Genomic DNA, 22,541 nt, shown 5'->3' with positions numbered 1-22,541 from the left:
CAGGACTATTTCATAGGATGGGCTTTTATTAACTCATTATCTGTGACTACGTTATGTAAAAATTGCCTTATGATGAATGTGCAAAAATGCTTCTTATAGAATCATAGAATCAAGTTGGAAAAGACCTCTAGGATCATCAAGTCCAACCGTCAACCCAACACTACCATGTCTCCTAAACCATGCCCTGAAGTGCCACGTCTACATGTCTTTTAATAACATAATCTTAATAAAATAATCATAATTTTAAAAAAATCTCTGTAGGCTAGTAGCAGAGGAATGGCCACTCCTCACTTTTGTACAGCAAAGAGCAGCACATCACAATCGGGCTGTGGAAAATTCCAACCTCTCATGTTGAAACAAAGTTAGGGTTGCTCCTGCCAAACCCTTATGTTATACAACACAAGTAGAAAAATAATTAAATAATAATTATTATTATTATTTCATATAGTAATGTTGGTAGTAGCATACATGATTTATAGAATTTGACATTAGAACCAGTGTTCTTTTAGAGTGGTTTCTATATTTGGGATAAATCAGTGAACAACACAAGTAACTGTACTGAAATTTGTACCCTCCACAATGGTATTTGTTCAGCATCATCTTAAAAAAAACCCAAAAAACATAAAACTAAAAGACCAATGTTTGCAACTGATACTACAAGAGCTGATTGATTATTAAGGAAAACAAACAAACACCAAATAAAAAAGCATTGGCGAGCATTTTCAGCAATACAATCCTCAGACAAATCCAAGTTGAATTTAAATGTTTTGTCAGGCCTTTTCACCAGGTCTTTTTCTCCTTCTGCTAAACCCTTTCTACCCATCTGAGGACCAGCTCCTCAGGACCATCCATTCACAAATGTCTGAAATGTGCCTAGCCTATAACAAAGTCTATAATAAGCTAGACAGTGATATCTAATGCTGCTCATATAACAAAATGGCCATTTGAGATGGCCTTGACCTCCAGTATGGATTCAGATGTAATCATGACTGAGGTGTTGGATCCTACTTTGACATATATAGAGGTTGATATATGGTTAAATATATATTTATTTTATACATTTTTAGTTATTTCTCTTCTGTCATTACAGCTCACTTATTCCCTCATGGTACTACTTCTCAAGTAGTATTTAATTTAGCTTTCACTCACCCTGTTACATACTTAGTTGAAAGCCCTCCTTGTATTTTGTTTCTTCTCACTTCCCTTTTCTTATTCTTTCTTAAAGACAATGGTATTTTATTTTAAATTGTAGTTCACAGACTTGGAAAGGATCTCAGTCAAGAAATAAAATCAACCAGCTTTTGGATTAACTGAAAGACTTTGATGTAAAAATATCATTTTATTGAAAGTATTTTAATTGAGGTTTATCACACCAAGGCTATGATAGAAAAGGTTCATAGACAAGATCAAGATCAGCTTTTATTTAATATTTATAATAGTTATGCTAAAAACCACAGTTTAGGAGCAAGATCCACTGTATGGAGTACCGCAAGAACTGAGGGTTTGATCTTACAAACTCTTTAATACTATGACTTTAGTAATGCTATTTGTAGCCTTAAAGTTCATATTTTTTTTCCAACAAGTAGTTTATTGTTTTCCCCAGTGTAGTCTATATAAAGCTGCAACTGCCAAAGAATGTGGTATGGTTCTCTAACAATCCCCTTATTAATTATTTCCACCCAAAGGAGATTGATAACAGCTGGAAGAAAAGGCCTTCAAAATATACCGAACCTTGATTGATGTAAGTTGCTTTCCCGAGAGACAGGGAACTTGGATTAAAATACCTGCACTGACCCAGATGGCAAGGAGTTTCTGTGCTCTAGCTGGGTATTTGAATCCTGAACTGGAGATTTTTGAGGGAAGCGTCTTTATTTCTTTCATTTTCTGAGTATTTTTTTAAAGCCCCAAAGCAAAAGGAAGTTTATTTCCTTGTTACTCAGTGAAACCTACCTGATTACCAGCAGTGTAAGTTTAATCTAATTCTTTTTTTTAGTACAGACATTGAAAACCTATTCCTTAGCAGTATCTACAACACAAGTTTCATTTGTAAAGACAGAAACAGCTCACAATTCTGAAAAGCTTTAATTTAGAAAGTGAAACAAGTGTAAATACAGAGAAACTGTTAATTTTTAAATTATTATATTAGTGCACAAATATGAACTTTGTTGTCTGCATTCCAAGAATTGTTAGCTTATTTTCTGTTACCAGTTATTTTAGCTGATAGCATCTAGAAAAAGCATTTGAATAGATGAAAAGTGCAAGAGTAGTTTGTAACCTTGGTATTTAAATGACAAGAGAGCAAGCCTGAAGCTCTTTGAGAAAAAAGATCATTCGAGCAAAGCTTGTATGGGTTTTCTCATGTAAGCTGCGTGCCTCCAAGCACAATTTGTTTTCCTGGGCACTGGATGATCAACAGCTATAAAACTCTTCTCATTTCATTCCTTTGACAAGGAGAATAGAAAAACTCTGACAAGGGCTCCCAGGACTTTTTGGAATGTGTTAAAGTGTCTGCTTTTCTCTGGGAACAACCCCTTTGACTGTCTCTATGTAAAGCTAAAGGGAGGATGCTGACAACACCTTTGCAATTTTAAAAGCTTGTGAGCTGCTGGGTCTTTCTAGTCTCCCAGAGAGAATGGGAAGGGGTAGCTACATATCAGAAATGCAGGACCCAGGTATTCACCTTTTATTTTGAGCTGTGTTTCACAGATCATGGCTATGAACATGGGTTTGCTATAATTACAGAATAAACAGGCTTCTTTTGAATGGATGTGCTTCTGGTATAAACAATATTACAAGAAAAACAGGATAAGCATACAATACAACAAATAACACTTTTTTCTCTCCTTGGGAAATGAAACAGCTGATAAGATGAAATGTGGTTGTGTGTTAAAGTGGACAACTCTGAAAAGAAAAAAATGGGGCCATAGGAGTATATTCATGCTTATTAAAACAATATACTACCTTCTTGTACTTGATAAGTCTGCGTGCTCATCTCTTTCTAATCCGTCTGCCATGGACTGTAAAATAAAATTGACTTTTAGTCTCCTTGTAATTAGGTTAACACCCATGTTTAAGAATACAATCATGTATTAAAAAGTAAAATTTATTTCATCTCACTGTGCTACTATCTAGCAGAATCTCTAACACTTTATCTAACATTTAATTTAGAAGGAATATCTCTTCTCATGTACAGAAGATACATTATCACACTGCTCTTTCAGAGCCAGTAATCTATGATCCCATTATACAGGTACAAACGTATTTTTCCCTTCAGCTGCTTGCTGGCTCAGTCACTTGTCTTTTTTCTTACAGAATGATTCCTGGGGAAAGCAGTACTCATACGCACTCTTCAAAGCCATGAGTCATATGCTCTGCATTGGTTATGGAGCCCGTGCCCCTGTCAGCATGTCCGATCTCTGGATAACCATGTTGAGTATGATTGTGGGGGCTACTTGTTATGCCATGTTTGTTGGTCACGCCACTGCCCTCATTCAGTCTCTGGATTCCTCACGGCGGCAATATCAAGAAAAGGTAACTCATTTTAATGTAACTTCTTAAGTTTTGAAATAGATTAATGAGATGTTTTAAATGTGGAAAAGGCCTTACATTAAATAATCTAGTAGCATCTGAATCCTGCAGCAAATTTCATTGAATTCAGAACATGCCATGAGCTAAATATGTTCTTGCATGAACCCACATTCTTTAGGGTGCATACAGTTCTGTGTGTCACATGCATTGAACAAAATCTTGGATGTGAAACTTGCTTTAAATTCTGTAAAATCTTCTGTGAAAACTCCATCCCCTGGTTCAGACTGTGCTTTACTCTGTCAGTACTTGATCTAGGAAGCTTGAATGAGGGCCTTGAGCTCAGTACCTTGGGTACATCTATACAATTTCCTGTTATTTCTTTGGATCACAATTTAGGGAAAAACTTGAACATGTCAAAAGAATGGCCTTTAAATGAGGACCAGACCCAACCAATTAATTTTGTTTGGAACTATCTCAGAGAATTGCTCAGAAGAGGTCTTTGTTTACTTTATAATGGTATTGTTTACACTATCCTCCATGACCTGTTAGGTCCTCTCCAAGGACAAAAGAAATGGTGGCCAAAGGATAGAAATATAGAGAGAATTTAGTAGAAGAAAGAGTTCTTTATGAAACAGGAAGAAAGTTTTTTCGATTCTGTATTAGACTCCTTGTAGGTATGGTTGGAATTAAAGAGGCATAAACTGGTACAGGGTGGGAACTTTCTGAAATGAGCACAAAGATGCACTAATTAACGCTGTCAGTTGTGTAATAAAAGGCAGAGGCAAGTATGGGTGAAGCCAGGTGATGAGGCAAGGAATAGTTGTGTAAGGAAGAAAGGATCAGAATGAACCTCAGCAAGGGACAATAAGGATATGCAGAGTTATTGAGGTGCTTAAAAGAAGCCAAAATTGCTATTGTAGTAAATGGGGAACTGGAGAGGCCTTGCCAGGAGAGAGGTCAGCTGAGCAAGGTAGTGAAATCAGAGAGTTCAAATCAGCAAATAAAAAACATGGCCTGAGCAATAGTATTTGGCATATGTCAATAAGAAAGTCCAGAAAGGCAAATTGGGCAGAAATCCTGGTGTGATGGAACACAAGCCTGGGGGAGAAACATGGCAGAGAGTAAGTAGAGGAGAGAGTGACCCTGGCATGTGCTGAGGATGAAAAGGAATGGCCTGAATTTGCTGGGCAAGAAAAAGGGAAAAGTAAAAAAAAAAAAGATCTGAGTAGGATGGATTGGAGCATTTTCTTTGCAGGCAAGCAAAGAGAGAGGAAGACAAGAATGTGGGGGAGAAAAAGAGTTTACATTCAGTTTTGTTAAGCTCAAGTTGCAACAAGACCATGGAGTCAATATATAAGAGACAGGGAGAGGTAAGGGATGAGCTATAAGTCCAGTAACAGAAAAATTAGCCAGTGGCTGACACATTAATCTCACAGCTGTTTAAAACAGAAGTTTGCAAGCAAGAAAGCCCACACAGTGTTATCTTAAAACATAAGTGAAGATGAGAGGTTTAGAAGGAGAGGATGAGTGAGCATTAAAACCTCTGAAAATTTGACTTCTGTCAGTGGCCATGCGAAACCACCTAACCCATCTCAGTATAAAGTCACGGGGCTAATCCTGGTAGGTGATTTAACCCAAACTAAATGGCTTGTTGGGTCTGTTCTGCCAGCTGAAAGGGAAGCAATTTTATCAAAATGTAAACATTTCTTTGTGTGTCCCAAATTATAACAGGGTTAGGGCAGGAAGATGGCTTTAAATTTTGCAGCATGAGGTCTTGCACTGGCTTTTCAAATCTGGCTCTCACAGCTCCAGTTTGGATAGCTAAATTGTCTGTGTAGTGCATGGGGAGACACTGAACATGTACTTGCAAGAGGCAGCAAGCTCTCAGGGTGCTTTGGGGCAGTAGTGGCTGAAGCATGTTTCCATCTCCCTTCTCCATGAAGCTGTGGCACATACTTGAGCACCTTGTGCAGTGAGACATCTGAGCACCTTCCTTCAAAATCAGGGAAGAGGGACCACCTTTCTCTTCGGAGGCAGCCAGAAGAGCAGGTGGCAATGCCTCCCCTACACAAGACACACCTGGGACAGATGACAGTCCTGGAAATGGCAGAGGCAGGTTCGGAGCCAACCTGCACCCAAAGCAGGAGTTTGTACCTGCCGCTCGCTCTGGGCCACTTGTGCTGGTGCGAGATGAAGCAGATAAAAAAGAAAGTGGAAAGGAGACTCCTCACCTCAGCAGTTCAAACTACATTACCTTGCCGAGAGGAATGAAAAATATGCTGTGCCTGAGAGGGTTAAGGCAAATGACTGTGACTCCCTGGGGAACAACACACTCTGCTCCCACACCTCTCCCCAGGGGCATTTATAACTGGTTCCTGGAAAACTCCCAAGAGGTGCTAGCAATAGGGACAAAACCTTTTCTCAGAAAAATGTCTTAAATGTTGGGGTGGAAAGTCGTGCTTCTTTCTCTGTGCAGTTATTTTAGGGCGCAGTGGAGATGCTCTCCATAGAGTAAATCAAGACTTGGTAACCACTCATTCAGCAGATGATGCCTCTGCATTTTTTAAATGAGCAATAGAAGGTAGGTTTTCCATGTCTTCCTCAGTTTTAAGCACCTTCTGGTAGAACTCACGGCAGATGTGCTGATTTTGGCTGAAAAGGGGATAATTCTCTTCACAGTAGTGCCTGTGGTGGTCAGGGACCTTTCCAGCTTCCCATGCTCTACCATGTACGCAAGAGCCTGGGAGGGAGGGGGCCACAGCCAAGACAGATGACCCCGACTGGCCAATGGGATGTTCATTCCATACCATGTGACACCATGATCAGTATATTAATGGGGGCAGTTGGTGTACAGGGAGGTAGTTGCAACTTGGGGACTGGATGTGTCAGGTGGTGAGTGGCTGTTATGTGCAGATTGTTTTGGTGGTTCACTCCCCTTCCCCCCCACCCTGCCCAGGATTTTGTGCCTTGTTGTTTTCCTTTCCATTCCATTTTTGTTGTTATTGTTTTATTTTACTTATTAAACTGTTCTTATCCCAACCCACGAGCGTTACCCTTCTGATTCTCCTCCCTGTCCCACAAGTGGTGGAGTGAGCATGTGACTGTGTGGGACTGAGTTGCCGGCTAAAACACAACAGTCTATTTTGGTGCCCAACGTGGGGCTCAAGGGTTGGAGATAACAACAGCTGCTGGTCACAGCACTATGTTCTCATTTTTGCAGTTTGTGTTACAGATTGGTGTTGGTTTGTTTAGTCTGCTGTGATTAGTAATGTGTTGCCTAAGAGATTTGTTATACAAACACTCGTTTTCAGCTTTATCTGGTATTTGGGGTTTTTGCTGAAACTGTTACTGTACTTTGGATACCACCTTGTTGAGGCAATTAGCAATTATACCTCCTCCTCTGAGAGATTTTATATGGAGGAAATACAGAATAATACCTTTGCAACTTTGTTCTATGATGTCTCTGTCTTTGTTACAACAACCTTTTTGTATCTTGAACATCCTTGGGTGGTTAAGGTGCACTTATTGTTAGTTTTTGGGCATGTTGTTTTGGTTTTGACTAAGCAATTTAAGAATATCACCCAGAAATCTGCCCCGAGGCTTGATAGTTATGAGTGGCAGGGCATGTGGGATAGCATGGGCAAATACCTAGGGCAGTGGGCACCCCCAGTGTTTTGGAGTTTCCCCCCCGAACAAGTGCAGAATTCTAAAAAAATAGTAGAATATTTGGAGAAAGTATGTTGTTACGCTGGGAACTCCAGAGAGACAAAGATCACTGCAATGTGCTGGGGACTAGCCCATGCGGAGCGAGCCCTGCTCAACAGTATTCAGTGCCCCCAAGGGGAAGAGAATGTCTCTGGATTGAAAGGCAAAGTGACAGGCACTGTAGCCACTCAAACCCCCAGGACAAGCACTGTGGCTACTCAAACCCCCACAACAAGTACTGGAGCTGGCTCAGAGAATCAACCTATGCCAGTATCAGTCACCCCCATACATAAGAAGAAATCGCGGAAGAGAAAGTCAACTTGCTTAGAATGGGATGATGAAGAAGCAGGGCCGTCACGACGAGAGGAAGAACTCATAAATAAAAGGGAGACCACCCAATCCCTGTCTTTGAGTGAGTTGCGAGATATGACAAAAAGATTTCGGCTGTCATCTAGGTGAGCAAATTGCCATCTGGCTGCTCCGATGCTGGGATAACGGGGCCAGTAGCCTGGAACTAGAGGGAAAAGAAGCCAAACAACTGGGATCCCTTTCTAGGGAAGGGGGCGTTGACAAAGCAATTGGAAAAAGAACACAAGCCCTCAGCCTCTGGAGGCGACTCCTGTCCGGAGTGAAGGAAAGGTATCCCTTTAAAGATGATGTTACATATCGCCCAGGAAAATGGACAACTATGGGGAAAGGCATCCAGTATCTAAGGGAATTAGCTGTGTTTGAGGTGATTTATGGTGACCTGGACGATCAACGGTCATCCAAAGATCCAGATGAAGCCGAGTGCACACGACCCATGTGGCGGAAGTTTGTACGGAGCGCACCATCCTCATATGCAAACCCATTGGCAGTAATGTCCTGGAAAGGGAATGAGGCACCAATGGTGGTGGAGGTGATTGATAGACTCCGGGACTACGAAGCAAATCTCTCTTCCTTGCTAGCCTCTTCTTTGGAGAAACTATCCCAAGAGGTCCAGCAACTCAAAGAAGATCTGTCCTACTCCCCACCTCGACAGAGCAGTGTCTCAGCTGTTAGGAATAAGCGTCCTTTGGCTCAAAGAAGGGGTTACACACCACGGGCCACCCTATGGTGGTGCGTGACCATGGAGAGGACATGAGGAGGTGGGATGGCAAGCCTACCTCGACCCTACGGGCATGGGTATGTGAGCTGCAAGAAAAAAAAATCACTAGACACAGGTTCTTCCAGGAAAGCTGCTTGCACCAATTTCCAGTGAGCAAGTCCCCAGACAGAGGAGTAGGAGTGCTGATTTAATTTCTGAACTTAATAGAGAGACATTTACAGGAATTATTCACATTTACAGGAATTACTCACATTTACAGGAAGTGAGTTGTGAATGCCATGATCGGAATTAGAGGGGCCATGCCTCCAGCCAGGTGGAGGAAAGGGATAATTGGGTTTACTGGACTGTGTGGATCCGGTGGCTTGGCAGATCAGACCCACAGGAGTATAAAGCTTCAGTGGACACCGGTGCACAGTGCACCTTAATTCCATCAATCCGGGAATGAGTGGCAAAAGCACCCCATTGTGACTGGTCCAGAGGCTCTGTGCATCCTTGGCATAGACTACCTCAGGAGAGGGTCTTTCAAGGACCCAAAAGGGTACAGGTGGGCTTTTGGTATAGCTGCCTTGGAGGCAGAGGAAATGTAACAGCTCTCTACCTTGCTGGTCTCTCGAAGGACCCTTCTGTTGTGGGGTTGCTGAGGGTCAAAGAACAACAGGTGCCGAATGCCACCACAACACTGCATTGGCCAAAATATCGCCCCAACCGAGGCTGATCCCATCCATGAGCTCATTGTCGTGGTTTAGCCCCAGTCAGTAACCAAGCACCATGCAGCCTCTCGCTCACTCCCTCCTGGTGGGATGGGGGAGAGAATCAGAAGAGTAAAAGTGAAGTAACTCATGGTTTGAGATAAAGACAGTTTAATAGGTAAAGCAAAAGCTGCATGCAGAAGCAAAGCAAGGAATTCATTCACCACTTCCCATGGGCAGGCAGGTGTTCAGCTGTCTCCAGGAAAGCAGGGCTCCATCACACGTAACGGTGACTTGGGAAAGACAGCTGCCATCACTCCCATGTACCCCCTTCCTTCTTCTTCCCCCAGCTTTATATACTGAGCGTGATGTCATATGGTATGGAATATCCCATTGGTCAGTTTGGGTCAGTTGTCTTGGCTGTGTCCCCTCCCAGCTTCTTGTGCGCCCGGCAGAGCACGGGGAACTGAAAAAGTCCTTGACCAGTGTAAGTGCTACTTAGCAACAGCTAAAACATCTCCACATTATCACCACTGTTTCCAGCAAAATTGCAAAACATAGTCCCGTACTAGCTACTACGAAGAAATTTAACTCTATCCCAGCTGAAACCAGGACAACTGGCTGGAGAGCCAAGGAGTCATCAGTAAGACCCACTCACCCTTTAACAGTCCAATATGGCCAGTCCGGAAGTCTAATGGAGAGGGGAGGCTAACAGTAGACTATCGTGGCCTGAATGAAGTCACTCAGCCACTGAGTGCTGCTGTGCCAGACATGCTAGAACTTCAATACGAACTGGAGTCAAAGGCAGCCAAGTGGTATGCCACAAGTGATATGGCTAATGCATTCTTCTCAATCCCTCTGGTAGCAGAGTGCAGGCCACAGTTTGCTTTCACATGGAGGGGCATCCAGTACACCTGGGTTCGACTGCCCCAGGGGTGGAAACCCAGCCCTACCATTTGCCGTGGACTGATTCAGACTGTACTGGAACAGGGAGAAGCTCCAGAACACCTTCAATACATTGATGACATCATCGTGTAGGGCAACACAGTGGAAGAAGTTTTTGAGAGAGGAGAGAAAATAACCCAAATCCTTCTGAAAGCTGGTTTTGCCATAAAACAAAGTAAGGTGAAGGGACCCGCACAAGAGAACCAGTTCTTAGGAATCAAATGGCAAGATGGACGTCGTCAGATTCCAATAGATGTGATCAACAAAATAGCAGCCATGTCTCCACCAACTAGCAAAAAGGAAACACAAGCTTTCTTGGGCGTTGTGGGTTTTTGGAGAATGCATATTCCAAATTACAGTCTGCTCGTCAGCCCTCTCTATCAAGTGACCCGGAAGAAGAATGATTTCAAATGGGGCCCTGAGCAACAACAAGCCTTTGAACAGATTAAACAGGAGCTAGGTCATGCAGTAGCACTTGGGCCAGTCTAGGCAGGACAAGATGTATAAAATGTGCTCTACACTGCAGCTGGGGAGAATGGCCCTACCTGGAGCCTCTGGCAGAAAGCACATGGGGAGACCTGAGGGGAACCCCTAGGGTTTTCGAGTTGTGGATACAGAGGGTCCGAAGCCCGCTATACTCCAACTGAAAAAGAGATATTGGCAGCATATGAAGGGGTTCGAGCTGCTTCAGAAGTGGTTGGTACTGAGTCACAGCTGCTCCTGGCACCCCGACTGCCAGTGCTGGGCTGGATGTTCAGCGGGAATGTCCCCCTCTACACACCATGCAACTGATGCTACGTGGAGTAAATGGGTTGCACTGATCACCCAGCGGGCTTGAGTAGGAAACCCCAGTCGCCCAGGAATCTTGGAAGTGATTATGGACTGGCCAGAAGGCAAAGATTTTGGATTATCACCAGAGGAGGAGGTGACACGTGCTGAAGAAGCCCCACTGTATAACAAACTGCCAGAAGATGAGAAGCAATACGCCCTGTTCACTGATGGGTCCTGTCGCCTTGTGGGAAAGCACCGGAGATGGAAGGCTGCTGTATGGAGTCCTACACGACAAGTAGCAGAAACTGCTGAAGGAAAAGGTGAATCAAGCCAGTTTGCAGAGGTAAAGGCCATCCAGCTGGCCTTAGACATTGCTGAACGGGAGAAGTGGCCAGTGCTCTATCTTTATACTGACTCCTGGATGTTGGCAAATGCCCTTTGGAGCTGGATACAGCAGTGGAAGCAGAGCAACTGGCAGCATAGAGGCAAACCCGTCTGGGCTGTGACATTGTGGCAAGATATTGCTGCCCGGCTAGAGAACCTGGTTGTGAAGGTACATCATGTGGATGCTCACGTCCCCAAGAGTCGGGCCACTGAAGAACATCGAAACAACCAGCAGGTAGATCAGGCTGCCAAGACTGAAGTGGCTGAGGTGGATCTGGACTGGCAAGATAAGGGAGAATTATTTCTAGCTGGGTGGGCCCATGACACCTCAGGCCATCAAGGGAGAGATGCAACATACAGGTGGGCTCGTGATCGAGGGGTGGACTTGACCATGGATGCTATTGCACAGGCTATCCACGAATGTGAAACATGCGCTGCAGTCAAGCAAGCCAAGCGGGTAAAGCCTCTGTGGTGTGGGGGACGATGGCTGAAATATAAATATGGGGAGGCCTGTCAAATTGACCATATTACACTCTCACTAAGAGCAACGGAGGGTGGAACATTCAAGCACTGCGATACATGTTTAGCAAAAGCCACTTGGTTATTCAACACAATGTGATTTTTAGGTGTTCTGGCTTTTTTTTTTTTTTTCTTAAACTGGACAGATATACGTAGTTGTCATGGTTTTAGCTGGGGTAGAGTTTATTTTCTTCACTGCAGCTGATATAGTGCTATGCTTTGGACTTAGTATGAAAATAATGCTGATAACACACTGATATTTTGGTTGTTGCTGGGTAGTGCTTGTACTAGTCAAGGACTTTTCTAGATTCCCATGCTCTGTCAGGTGCACAAGAAGCCGGGAGGGGAGGGGGCACAGCTAAGAGAGCTGATTCAAACTGGCCAAAGGGATATTCCATATCATGTAACGTCGTCCCCAGTATGTTAACTGGGAGGGACTGGCCGGGGGAGGGAGGCAGCAATTGTGGCTCGGGGACAGGCAGCATCGGTTGGCAGGTGGTGAGCTGTTGTATCGTTTGTGTTTGTGGTTTTTTCCCTTTTCCTTATTGTTGTTGTTATTATCATAATCAATATTATCATTATTATTTTATTGTAATTATTAAACTATTCTTATCTCAATCCACAAGTTTTTTTTGCTATTGCTCTTCTGATTCTCTCCCCCATCCCACAGGGGTGGGGGAGTGAGCGAGTGGCTGTGTGGTGTTTAGTTGCCAACTGGGGCTGAACCATGACAATAGTATAAAGAGCAGAATTTGAATTTTACACACCGAGCTGAACTTGCAACATGGAATTTTAGCATGCAATTCCTGGATCGGATCTGTTCAGCGAAGTTTCTCATCAAATACTGATTTGCAACTTCAGTAGCTTTTCGTAGCATTCACTTTTTTTAATGGAGCTCCTGCTTTTCTGATGCTGTTAGTCATTTTTGAAAACCTGAGAATAGTGTAACACAAAAATATTCTGTCATTTGTTTCAACTCCTTCTTTTTACTTAACAGTAGCCTGTTTTCACTTATACAGCATAATTTTAACAATAGGTCATGTCATGTTCAGATTGCTGGAGCACGTGAGCCATTTTGCAGATAAATCTTTTTTTGTGTGTGTGCAGTTGTGCTACAGTGTACATGTTGCCCCAAAGGAATTACTTATTTTGGAGAATGAGGGATGGTTTACTTTATCCTGTGGTTATATCTACTCGCAAAGAAAAAAATGGGAAATAAAGCAAAATCTGGTCACTGAATATCAGCCTGTAGTTTTGAAAGTTTTTATAAAAAAATCTCATCAGCTTGCACAGATTTATATCCTATTTAGCTTTGCCAGAGTGCAGTATTTTAAATAGTAAACAATTTTTAAAGTGTGTTATTAGTGACCAGGTACAAGAGTTGCTAAATTTTCGTACAGTCTCAGACCTTCAGGACCAAGTATTGACTGTACCAAAAACATTCTAGTCATCATAACATTGAGAAGTAGAAAATTCATTATTCCCTAAATATTTAGGAATAACAGAGTCAATGCCTGAGCCAGTGTCTATGGATTGTTTCTCATAGTTATAATTTTTGGGTTTGTGATTTTATTTGGAAGTCCATGGGGTTTTCTAGTTAGAAAAGGTCTGGAAGTCTTGACTTTTGGATTATTTCTGAATCATATAATCTTATGCTGTTTTGGCAACCATCAGATGACACGCTGCTAAATGGATAGATGTAGTATTCTTGTCTTCTGTGAGCCTTTTTGATCCTTGTAGAAAGCGCTGAGATTTCTTAAAATAAAGCAAGTTATTAAAAGATATTTGGTATAGCTGAATTACAAAACATTCTGAAAGGGAAAAACCACATAGCTGCAGATCAGAAAAAGCTTTTCAGATATTCTGTTTCAAAGGGAGCATACTGTTATTTAAAAGAACATGCTTGCACTTGTAGATATGCTAATTCTTTTATTTATTCTTAAATAGTCTTTAAATATTTTGATGCATAATAAAGACCATCATGAACTCAACCCTCTGACATATAACTGAATATGTAAACACAGCCACTAGAGTCACTGTGGACTGCACAGAGACCTATTCACTGAACGTGAAAATGTTTTTTGTCAGGATAGGGCCTTTACTAGCATCACTTTTTTTCTCTTTCTGTCAGCTCATCTGTGCTGGTTTTGGCTGAGAAGGGGTTAATTCTCCTCACTGTGGGGGTCGGCTACCTTTCCAGCTTCCCGCGCTCTGCCGCGTGGCAGGGCGGGGGCTGGGAGGGGCAGGGCCATGGTGGGGGCGGCTGACCCCGACTGGCCAATGGCAGGTTCATTCCATACCATGTGACACCATGACCAGTATATTGAGGGGGGGCAGTGGCAGCGCGGAGGCGGCGTGGTGCCGGGTCGGCGGGCGGCTGCGGCGCGGGCGGTTTGTTTCGGCGGTTCGTTCCCCCCTCCCCCCTCCCCCGGGGCTTTGCGCCTCTCGTTGTTCTCCTTTACATTGCATTTCTACTGTTGTTTCTTTTAATTTTAATTATTAAACTGTTCTTATCCCAACCCACGAGCGTTACCCTTCTGATTCTCTCCCCCATCTACCGGTGGGGAGTGAGCGAGCGACTGTGTGGGGCTGAGCTGCTGGCTAAACCACGACAGTCTTTTTGGCACCCAACGTGGGGCTCAAGGGTTGGAGATAACAACAGCTGCTGGTCACAGCACCATGTTGTCCTTTTTGCAGTTGGTGTTAAAGATGGGTGTTGGTTTGTTGAGTCTGCTGTGTTCTGCTGTGATTAGTAATGTTTTGCCTAAGAGATTTGTTATACAAACACTCGTTTTCAGCTTTATCTGGTATTTGGGGTTTTGGCTGAAACCGTTACTGTACTTCGGATACCACCTTGTTGAGGCAATTAGCAATTATACCTCCTCCTCGGAGAGATTTTATATGGAGGAAATACAGAATAGTACCTTTGCAACTTTGTTCTGTGATGTCTGTGCCTTTATTACAACAACGTCTTTGTATCTTGAACATCCTTGGGTGGTTAAGGTGCACTTATTGTTAGTTTTTGGGCATGTTGTTTTGGTTTTGACTAAGCAACTTAAGAATATCACCCACAAATCTGCCCCGAGGCTTGATAGTTACGAGTGGCAGGGCATGTGGGATAGCATGGGCAAATACCTAGGGCAGTGGGCACCCCTAGTGTTTTGGAGTTTCCCCCCCGAACAAGTGCAGAATCCTAAAAAACTAGTAGAATATTTGGAGAAAGTATGTTGTTATGCTGGGAACTCCAGAGAGACACAGATAACTGCAACATGCTGGGGTCTGGCCCATGCATACCGAGCCCTGCTCAACAGTATTCAGTGCCCCCAGGGGGAAGAGAATGTCTCTGGATTGAAATGCAAAGTGACTGGCACTGTAGACAATCCAGCCCTGACAACAGGCACTACAGCCACTCAAATCCCCACAAGTACTGAAGCTAGCTCAGAAAATAAACCCGTACCAGTATCAGTTGCCCCCATACACAAGACGAAATATTGGAAGCGGACATCAACTCGTTTAGAACGGGATGATGAAGAACCAGGGCCATCGCGGGGAGAGGAGGGAGAAGTAATAAATGAAATGGAGACCACCCGATCCCTGTCCTTAAGCGAGTAGTGAGATATGCGAAAAGATTATAGCCATCATTCAGGTGAGCACATTGTCACCTGGCTGCTCCAATGTTGGGATAATGGGGCCGGTAGCCTGGAACTAGAGGGAAAAGAAGCCAAACAACTGGGATCCCTTTCTGGGGAAGGGGGCGTTGACAAAGCAATTGGAAAAAAACCACAAGCCCTCAGCCTCTGGAGGCGACTCCTGTCCGGAGTGAAGGAAAGGTATCCCTTTAAAGAAGATGTTACATATCGCCCAGGAAAATGGACAACTATGGAGAAAGGCATCCAGTATCTAAGGGAATTAGCTGTGTTTGAGGTGATTTATGGTGACCTGGACGATCAACGGTCATCCAAAGATCCAGATGAAGCCGAGTGCACACGACCCATGTGGCGGAAGTTTGTACGGAGCGCACCATCTTCACATGCAAACTCATTGGCAGTGATGTCCTGGAAAGGGGATGAGGCACCAACAGTCGCAGAGGTGATAGATAGACTCCGAGATTACGACACAAATATCTCTTCCTCGCTTGTCTCTGCTGTGGAGAAACTATCCCAAGAGGTCCAGCAACTCAAGGAAGATCTGTCCTACTCCCCACCTCGACAGAGCAGTGTCTCAGCTGTTAGGAATAAGCATCTTTTGGCTCAAAGAAGGGGATACACACCACGGGCCACCCTATGGTTCTACCTGCGTAGACCACGGAGAGGACATGATGAGGTGGGATGGCAAGCCTACTTCGACCCTACAGGCACGAGTACATGAACTGCAAGGAAGAAGAGTCACTCAGGGAGGCTCTTCCAGGAAAGCTGCTGCTCCAGTTTCCAGCGAGCAAGTCCCCAGACAGAGGAGTAAAAGCGCAGATTTTATTTCTAAGTGTAATAGAGGGACTCCTGATTCACATTTACAGGAAGTGAGTTGTGACTGCCATGATCAGGACTAGAGGGGCCCTGCCTCCAGCCAGGTGGAGGAAAGGGATAACCGGGCTTACTGGACTGTGTGGATCCGATGGCCTGGCACGTCCGACCCACAGGAGTATAAAGCTTTAGTGGACACCGGTGCACAGTGCACCTTAATGCCATCAAACTATATAGGGGCAGAACCCATCAGCATTGCTGGAGTGACAGGGGGATCCCAAGAGCTAACTGTATTGGAGGCCGAAGTGAGCCTCACTGGCAATGAGTGGCAGAAGCACCCCATTGTGACTGGCCCAGAGGCTCCGTGCATCCTTGGCATAGACTACCTCAGGAGAGGGTCTTTCAAGGACCCAAAAGGGTACAGGTGGGCTTTTGGTGTAGCTGCCTTGGAGACGGAGGAAACTGAACAGCTGTCTACCTTGCCCGGTCTCTCAAAGGACCCTTCTGTGGTGGGGTTGCTGAAGGTCAAAGAACAACAGGTGCCGATCGCCACCACAACAGTGCACCGGCGGCAATATCGCACCAACCGAGACTCTCTGATCCCCATCCATAAACTCATTCACCAACTGAGGAGCCAAGGAGTCATCAGTAAGACCCACTCACCCTTTAACAGTCCCATATGGCCAGTCCGGAAGTCTAATGGAGAGTGGAGGCTAACAGTAGACTATCGTGGCCTGAATGAAGTCACTCCACCGTTGAGTGCTGCCATGCAGGACATGCTAGAACTTCAATACGAACTGGAGTCAAAGGCGGCCAAGTGGTATGCCACAACTGATATTGCTAATGCATTCTTCTCAATCCCTCTGGCAGCAGAGTGCAGGCCACAGTTTGCTTTCACATGGAGGGGCGTCCAGTACACCTGGAATCGACTGCCCCAGGGGTGGAAACCCAGCCCTACCATTTGCCGTGGACTGATTCAGACTGTACTGGAACAGGGAGAAGCTCCAGAACACCTTCAATACATTGATGACAACATTGTGTGGGGCAACACAGCAGAAGTTGTTTTTGAGAAAGGAGAGAAAATAGTCCAAATCCTTCTGAAAGCTGGTTTTGCCATAAAACAAAGTAAGGTGAAGGGACCTGCACAAGACATCCAGTTCTTAGGAATCAAATGGCAAGATGGTCGTCGTCAGATTCCAATGGATGTGTTCAACAAAATAGCAGCCGTGTCTCCACCAACTAGCAAAAAGGAAACACAGGCTTTCTTGGGCGTTGTGGGTTTTTGGAGAATGCATATTCCACACTACAGTCTGATCGTAAGCCCTCTCTATCAAGTGACCCGGAAGAAGAATGATTTCAAATGGGGCCCTGAGCAACAACAAGCCTTTGAACAGATTAAACAGGAGCTAGGTCATGCAGTAGCACTTGGGCCAGTCCGGGCAGGACAAGATGTAAAAAATGTGCTCTACACTGCAGCCGGGGAGAATGGCCCTACCTGGAGCCTCTGGCAGAAAGCACATGGGGAGACCCGAGGTCGACCCCTAGGGTTTTGGAGTCGGGGATACAGAGGGTCCGAAGCCCGCTATACTCCAACTGAAAAAGAGATATTGGCAGCATATGAAGGGGTTCGAGCTGCTTCAGAAGTGGTTGGTACTGAGGCACAGTTGCTCCTGGCACCCCGACTGCCAGTGCTGGGCTGGATGTTCAGAGGGAATGTCCCCCTCTACATACCATGCAACTGATGCTACGTGGAGTAAATGGGTTGCACTGATCACCCAGCGGGCTCGAGTAGGAAACCCCAGTCGCCCAGGAATCTTGGAAGTGATTATGGACTGGCCAGAAGGCAAAGATTTTGGATTATCACCAGAGGAGGAGGTGACACGTGCTGAAGAAGCCCCACTGTATAACAAACTGCCAGAAGATGAGAAGCAATATGCCCTGTTCACTGATGGGTCCTGTCGCCTTGTGGGAAAGCACTGGAGATGGAAGGCTGCTGTATGGAGTCCTACATGACAAGTAGCAGAAACTGCTGAAGGAAAAGGTGAATCAAGCCAGTTTGCAGAGGTAAAGGCCATCCAGCTGGCCTTAGACATTGCTGAACGGGAGAAGTGGCCAGTGCTCTATCTCTATACTGACTCCTGGATGGTGGCAAATGCCTTGTGGGGCTGGATACAGCAGTGGAAGCAAAGCAACTGGCAGCGCAGAGGCAAACCCATCTGGGCTGTGACATTGTGGCAAGATATTGCTGCCCGGCTAGAGAACCTGGTTGTAAAGGTACGGCATGTGGATGCTCACGTCCCCAAGAGTCGGGCCACTGAAGAACGTCGAAACAACCAGTAGGTGGATCAGGCTGCCAAGATTGAAGTGGTTGAGGTGGATCTGGACTGGCAACATAAGGGTGAATTATTTCTAGCTGGATGGGCCCATGACACCTCAGGCCTTCAGGGGAGAGATGCAACATACAGGTAGGCTCGTGATCGAGGGGTGGACTTGACCATGGATATTATTGCACAGGTTATCCACGAATGTGACACATGCGCTGCAATCAAGCAAGCGAAGCCGGTAAAGCCTCTGTGGTGTGGGGGACGATGGCTGAAATATAAATATGGGGAGTCCTGGCATATTGACTATATCACACTCCCACAGATCCGCCAAGGCAAGCGCCATGTGCTTACAATGGTAGAAACAACGACTGGCTGGCTGGAAACATATCCTGTCCCCCACGCCACTGCCCGGAACACTATCCTGGGTCTTGAGAAACAAGTCCTGTGGCAACATGGCACCCCAGAGAGAATTGAGTCAGACAATGGGACTCACTTCCAAAATAGCCTCATAGACACCTGGGCCAAAGAGCATGGCATTGAGTGGGTGTATCACATCCCCTATCACGCACCAGCCTCTGGGAAAATTGAACGGTACAATGGACTGTTAAAAACTACACTGAAAGCAAAGGGGGGTGGAACGTTCAAGCACTGGGATACACATTTAGCAAAAGCCACATGGTTAGTCAACACGAGGGGATCTGCCAACCGAGCTGGCCCTGCCCAGTCAGAAATCCTACATACCGTGGAAGGGGATAGAGTCCCTGTAGTACACGCAAAAAGTATGCTGGGCAAAACAGCCTGGGTTATTCCTGCCTCCGGCAAAGGCAAACCCATTCGTGGGATTGCTTTTGCTCGAGGACCTGGGTGTACTTGGTGGGTGATGGGGGAGGATGGAGAAATCCGATGTGTGCCTCAAGGGGATTTGATTTTGGGTGAAAACAGTCAATGAACTGAATGGCACAATGTGAACTGCTATATAATACTGTGTGTCACCTCTGTATTGTATCAATGATATCAGAGTACGAGCCTCCCAACCCATGGAAGATCAACTATGAAACAAGCCGTGCAGCAGTGACGGAACGATGACTGACTCGGTATGCAGCAACCCAACGACACACACACCATCTCTCCCACCCGGAAAGACTGATACAACAGATGGAGCCCAGAGCCATGGATTGGGTGAACTCAATGGACATTTTAATGGACATTTTACAGGGAAGGTCCATGAACTAAGGGAATGATGTCTGTGTATTATGTTAAAGGATGGGAAGGGGAGGGGTGGTGGTTGGTATGGTTGTATTGCATCATATGGGACCTGGGCATGGTGTAAATGGTATGGAATAAGGGGTGGAGAATGTGCTGGTTTTGGCTGAGAAGGGGTTAATTCTCCTCACTGTGGGGGTCGGCTACCTTTCCAGCTTCCCGCGCTCTGCCGCGTGGCGGGGGGGGCTGGGAGGGGCAGGGCCATGGTGGGGACGGCTGACCCCGACTGGCCAATGGCAGGTTCATTCCATACCATGTGACACCATGACCAATATATTGAGGGGGGGCAGTGGCAGCGCGGAGGCGGCGGGGTGCCGGGTCGGCGGGCGGCTGCGGCGCGGGCGGTTTGTTTCGGCGGTTCGTTCCCCCTCTCCCCTCCCCTCCCTTCCCCCCTCCCCCAGGGCTTTGCGCCTCTCGTTGTTCTCCTTTACATTGCATTTCTACTGTTGTTTCTTTTAATTTTAATTATTAAACTGTTCTTATCCCAACCCACGAGCGTTACCCTTCTGATTCTCTCCCCCATCTACCGGTGGGGAGTGAGCGAGCGACTGTGTGGGGCTGAGCTGCCGCTAAACCACGACATCATCTTATCAATTTTCATTTATTATAATTACCTGAATTTTTGCTGCACATAGTTGTGATATTTAATTTGACCTTGATCTTCCCAGGTTTTGAAATGGGAAATAACAATAGGTATTATTTCAACAAGTAAAGACAATAACTATTCCCCCTCTCCCCCTAAACAAAAATCAGATGTTACTTACCTTTAACAATACAGCAATAACAAAATAAATGTGTTTTTTTTCAAGTGGAACTGAATAGTATGCTGTGGTGGGTTGACCTTGTCTGGCTGCCAGATGCCCACCAAGCTGCTCTATCACTTCCTCTCCTCAACAGGACAGGGGGAGAAAATAAGATTAAAAACTTGTGGGTCAAGATAAAGGCAGTTTAATAAAACAAAAGCAAAGGATGTGTGCAGAAGCACAGGAAAACAAAAGATTTATTCTCTACTTCCCATCAGCAGGTGATGTCCAGCCACTTCCTGGGAAGTACGGCCTCAGTATGCATAGTGATTGATCTGGAAGACAAACACCTTAATAATGAATACCCCCTCTCTTCCTCCTTTCTCTTAGCTTTTATTGCTGAGCATGAGGTCATATGGCATGGAATATCCCTTTGGTCAGTGTGGGTCAGCTGCCCTGGCTATGTCTTGATGCTGTGCTGCTCAGTGGAAGCCGAAGCACTGGTGTGTTATCAATACCTTTCTAGCTACAAATACAAAGCACAGCACTATGAGGGCTGCTATGGGGAAAGATGACTCCATCTCAGCCAGACCCAGCATATATGCTCAGTTTGAGGGTAAGACTTTAGGAGAGGAATATAAATCAGTCAGAATGTTCTCACTAGATTGCTCTCCTGTTTTGTCCTGGTACTTCATTATTGTATTTCAGCTTCTTCTTACATTCAGTCTTGCTGGGGGAATTGGGCTGGTTATTTTTGCCTCATATCTCTAAAAAGGATATTGGTTCCTCCCAGTAGCAGGTACTGTGCAAGCCAAGTGCTATCCACCTGGTTGCATCATACCTATGCCAAACTGTGCAAAACAGAGAATTAAAAAATTCTTTAGAACACATTTTTCTAAACACTAAATATTTACTAAAAGCATAATGAAAGCAGATCTTTTCATAAAAATGCTCAGTGCTATGAGTTAGCATTGTACAGTTTGAGGTTAGGAAAATGCCATTTTCACATAAGCATCTATACAATTACCTTCCAGAAAAAATATTTGTTCATTGGCTGCTCCTTTATTATGGGCAGTGCTGTATGCCTATATATATTCAGGCAGAGGTGGATGAACATATTTCTTTACTCCAGAATTTGATGTAAATGTAAAAATTTTATAAAATTGTGAAGGAAATGTTGAGCAACTCTTAAATGAAAAGTGAAGGCAAGTCTTTAGGTGTTTGTTGTTGTTATATATTTGATAGGAGCTGGTAACCTGAGTTTAATGGCATTAATTCCCCTAATCAAGATACCTCCCTATCCTTTATCAACATTATTTTTTCTGGTACAGGTCTGTCTTTTCTCCCGTAGAGAACTTAAGCAATTAAGAGGAGAGGGTGATCCCCTGGCAGAAGAGTCTAGCTCTCTTTGTTGCTGCTTCACTCATGCACAGCATCAGGAGTTATTCAGTCCTCATTTGGGCAGTGTCAGGGCAGCATCAGAAGATAGACATAGGCCTCACCTCAGCCAGGAGTACCACTGACACCACAGGCAGCCCAAAATGCTAATGCAAAGGAAAATTGAGGCAGAGAGCCCAAAGGGATGATTGATCAGTGTAACAGAGGAAGGTACCTGTGACTTTTTCTTATGGTATGCCTATGAAGAAAAAAGCAGCTGGAAGTAGCAGGAGCCAAAGGATCTGTGAAATGGGAGGTAGGGAAGGATGAAGAGGGGAAGAAACTGGCACTGCACTGGGGGGAGAGGCTGTCAGCTTCTTTTAAATAGAAGAACTGTGTTAGACATAAGAGCTTATAATGGAGGATTTGTTGATGGCCCTTGAATTCATCTGCTGAGAAGGGCCTCTGACTGGGCAGAAATGATTTGCTGTGTCTAGACCATGTATCTCTTCAAGACTGAAAAATGGCCTGGTGATCTATTATTTATCTATTGCATCCTTAAAATCAAGCCCCCTTCAAAACAACAAGAAAAAAGTTCTTTTAAACAAAACCAACCATTTTGCATTGTCCATCTGGAAGGACCCTCCCCAGCAGGGCGGTGTGGGTGCCAGGATGGCTTCACTGGGGTTCCTGCACTGGAGCCTTTCAATAGTATGCCATTGTCATTGCTAGTATTGGTGTTTAGA

At 44.9% G+C, this 22,541-nt stretch overlaps 2 protein-coding genes across 2 annotated transcripts in view; one reads left to right on the top strand and one right to left on the bottom strand.

The window, feature by feature from the left end:
• Positions 1-22,541, bottom strand: part of LOC104047827 (NAD(P) transhydrogenase, mitochondrial-like) — an 849,989-nt gene that overhangs the window by 83,534 nt on the left and 743,914 nt on the right. The gene's annotated exons all lie outside the window — the stretch shown is intronic.
• Positions 1-22,541, top strand: part of LOC135310808 (potassium/sodium hyperpolarization-activated cyclic nucleotide-gated channel 1-like) — a 281,354-nt gene that overhangs the window by 150,845 nt on the left and 107,968 nt on the right. Inside the window, exon 4 of the mRNA XM_064439797.1 lies at positions 3,313-3,531. Coding sequence (XP_064295867.1) covers positions 3,313-3,531 — 219 coding nt within the window. The remainder of the gene's footprint in view (positions 1-3,312; positions 3,532-22,541) is intronic.

This window comes from Phalacrocorax carbo, assembly GCF_963921805.1.
Source record: "Phalacrocorax carbo chromosome W unlocalized genomic scaffold, bPhaCar2.1 SUPER_W_unloc_1, whole genome shotgun sequence".
In the NCBI taxonomy this organism is placed as follows: Eukaryota; Metazoa; Chordata; class Aves; order Suliformes; family Phalacrocoracidae; genus Phalacrocorax; species Phalacrocorax carbo.
This window is presented reverse-complemented; position numbering and strand designations above follow the sequence as displayed.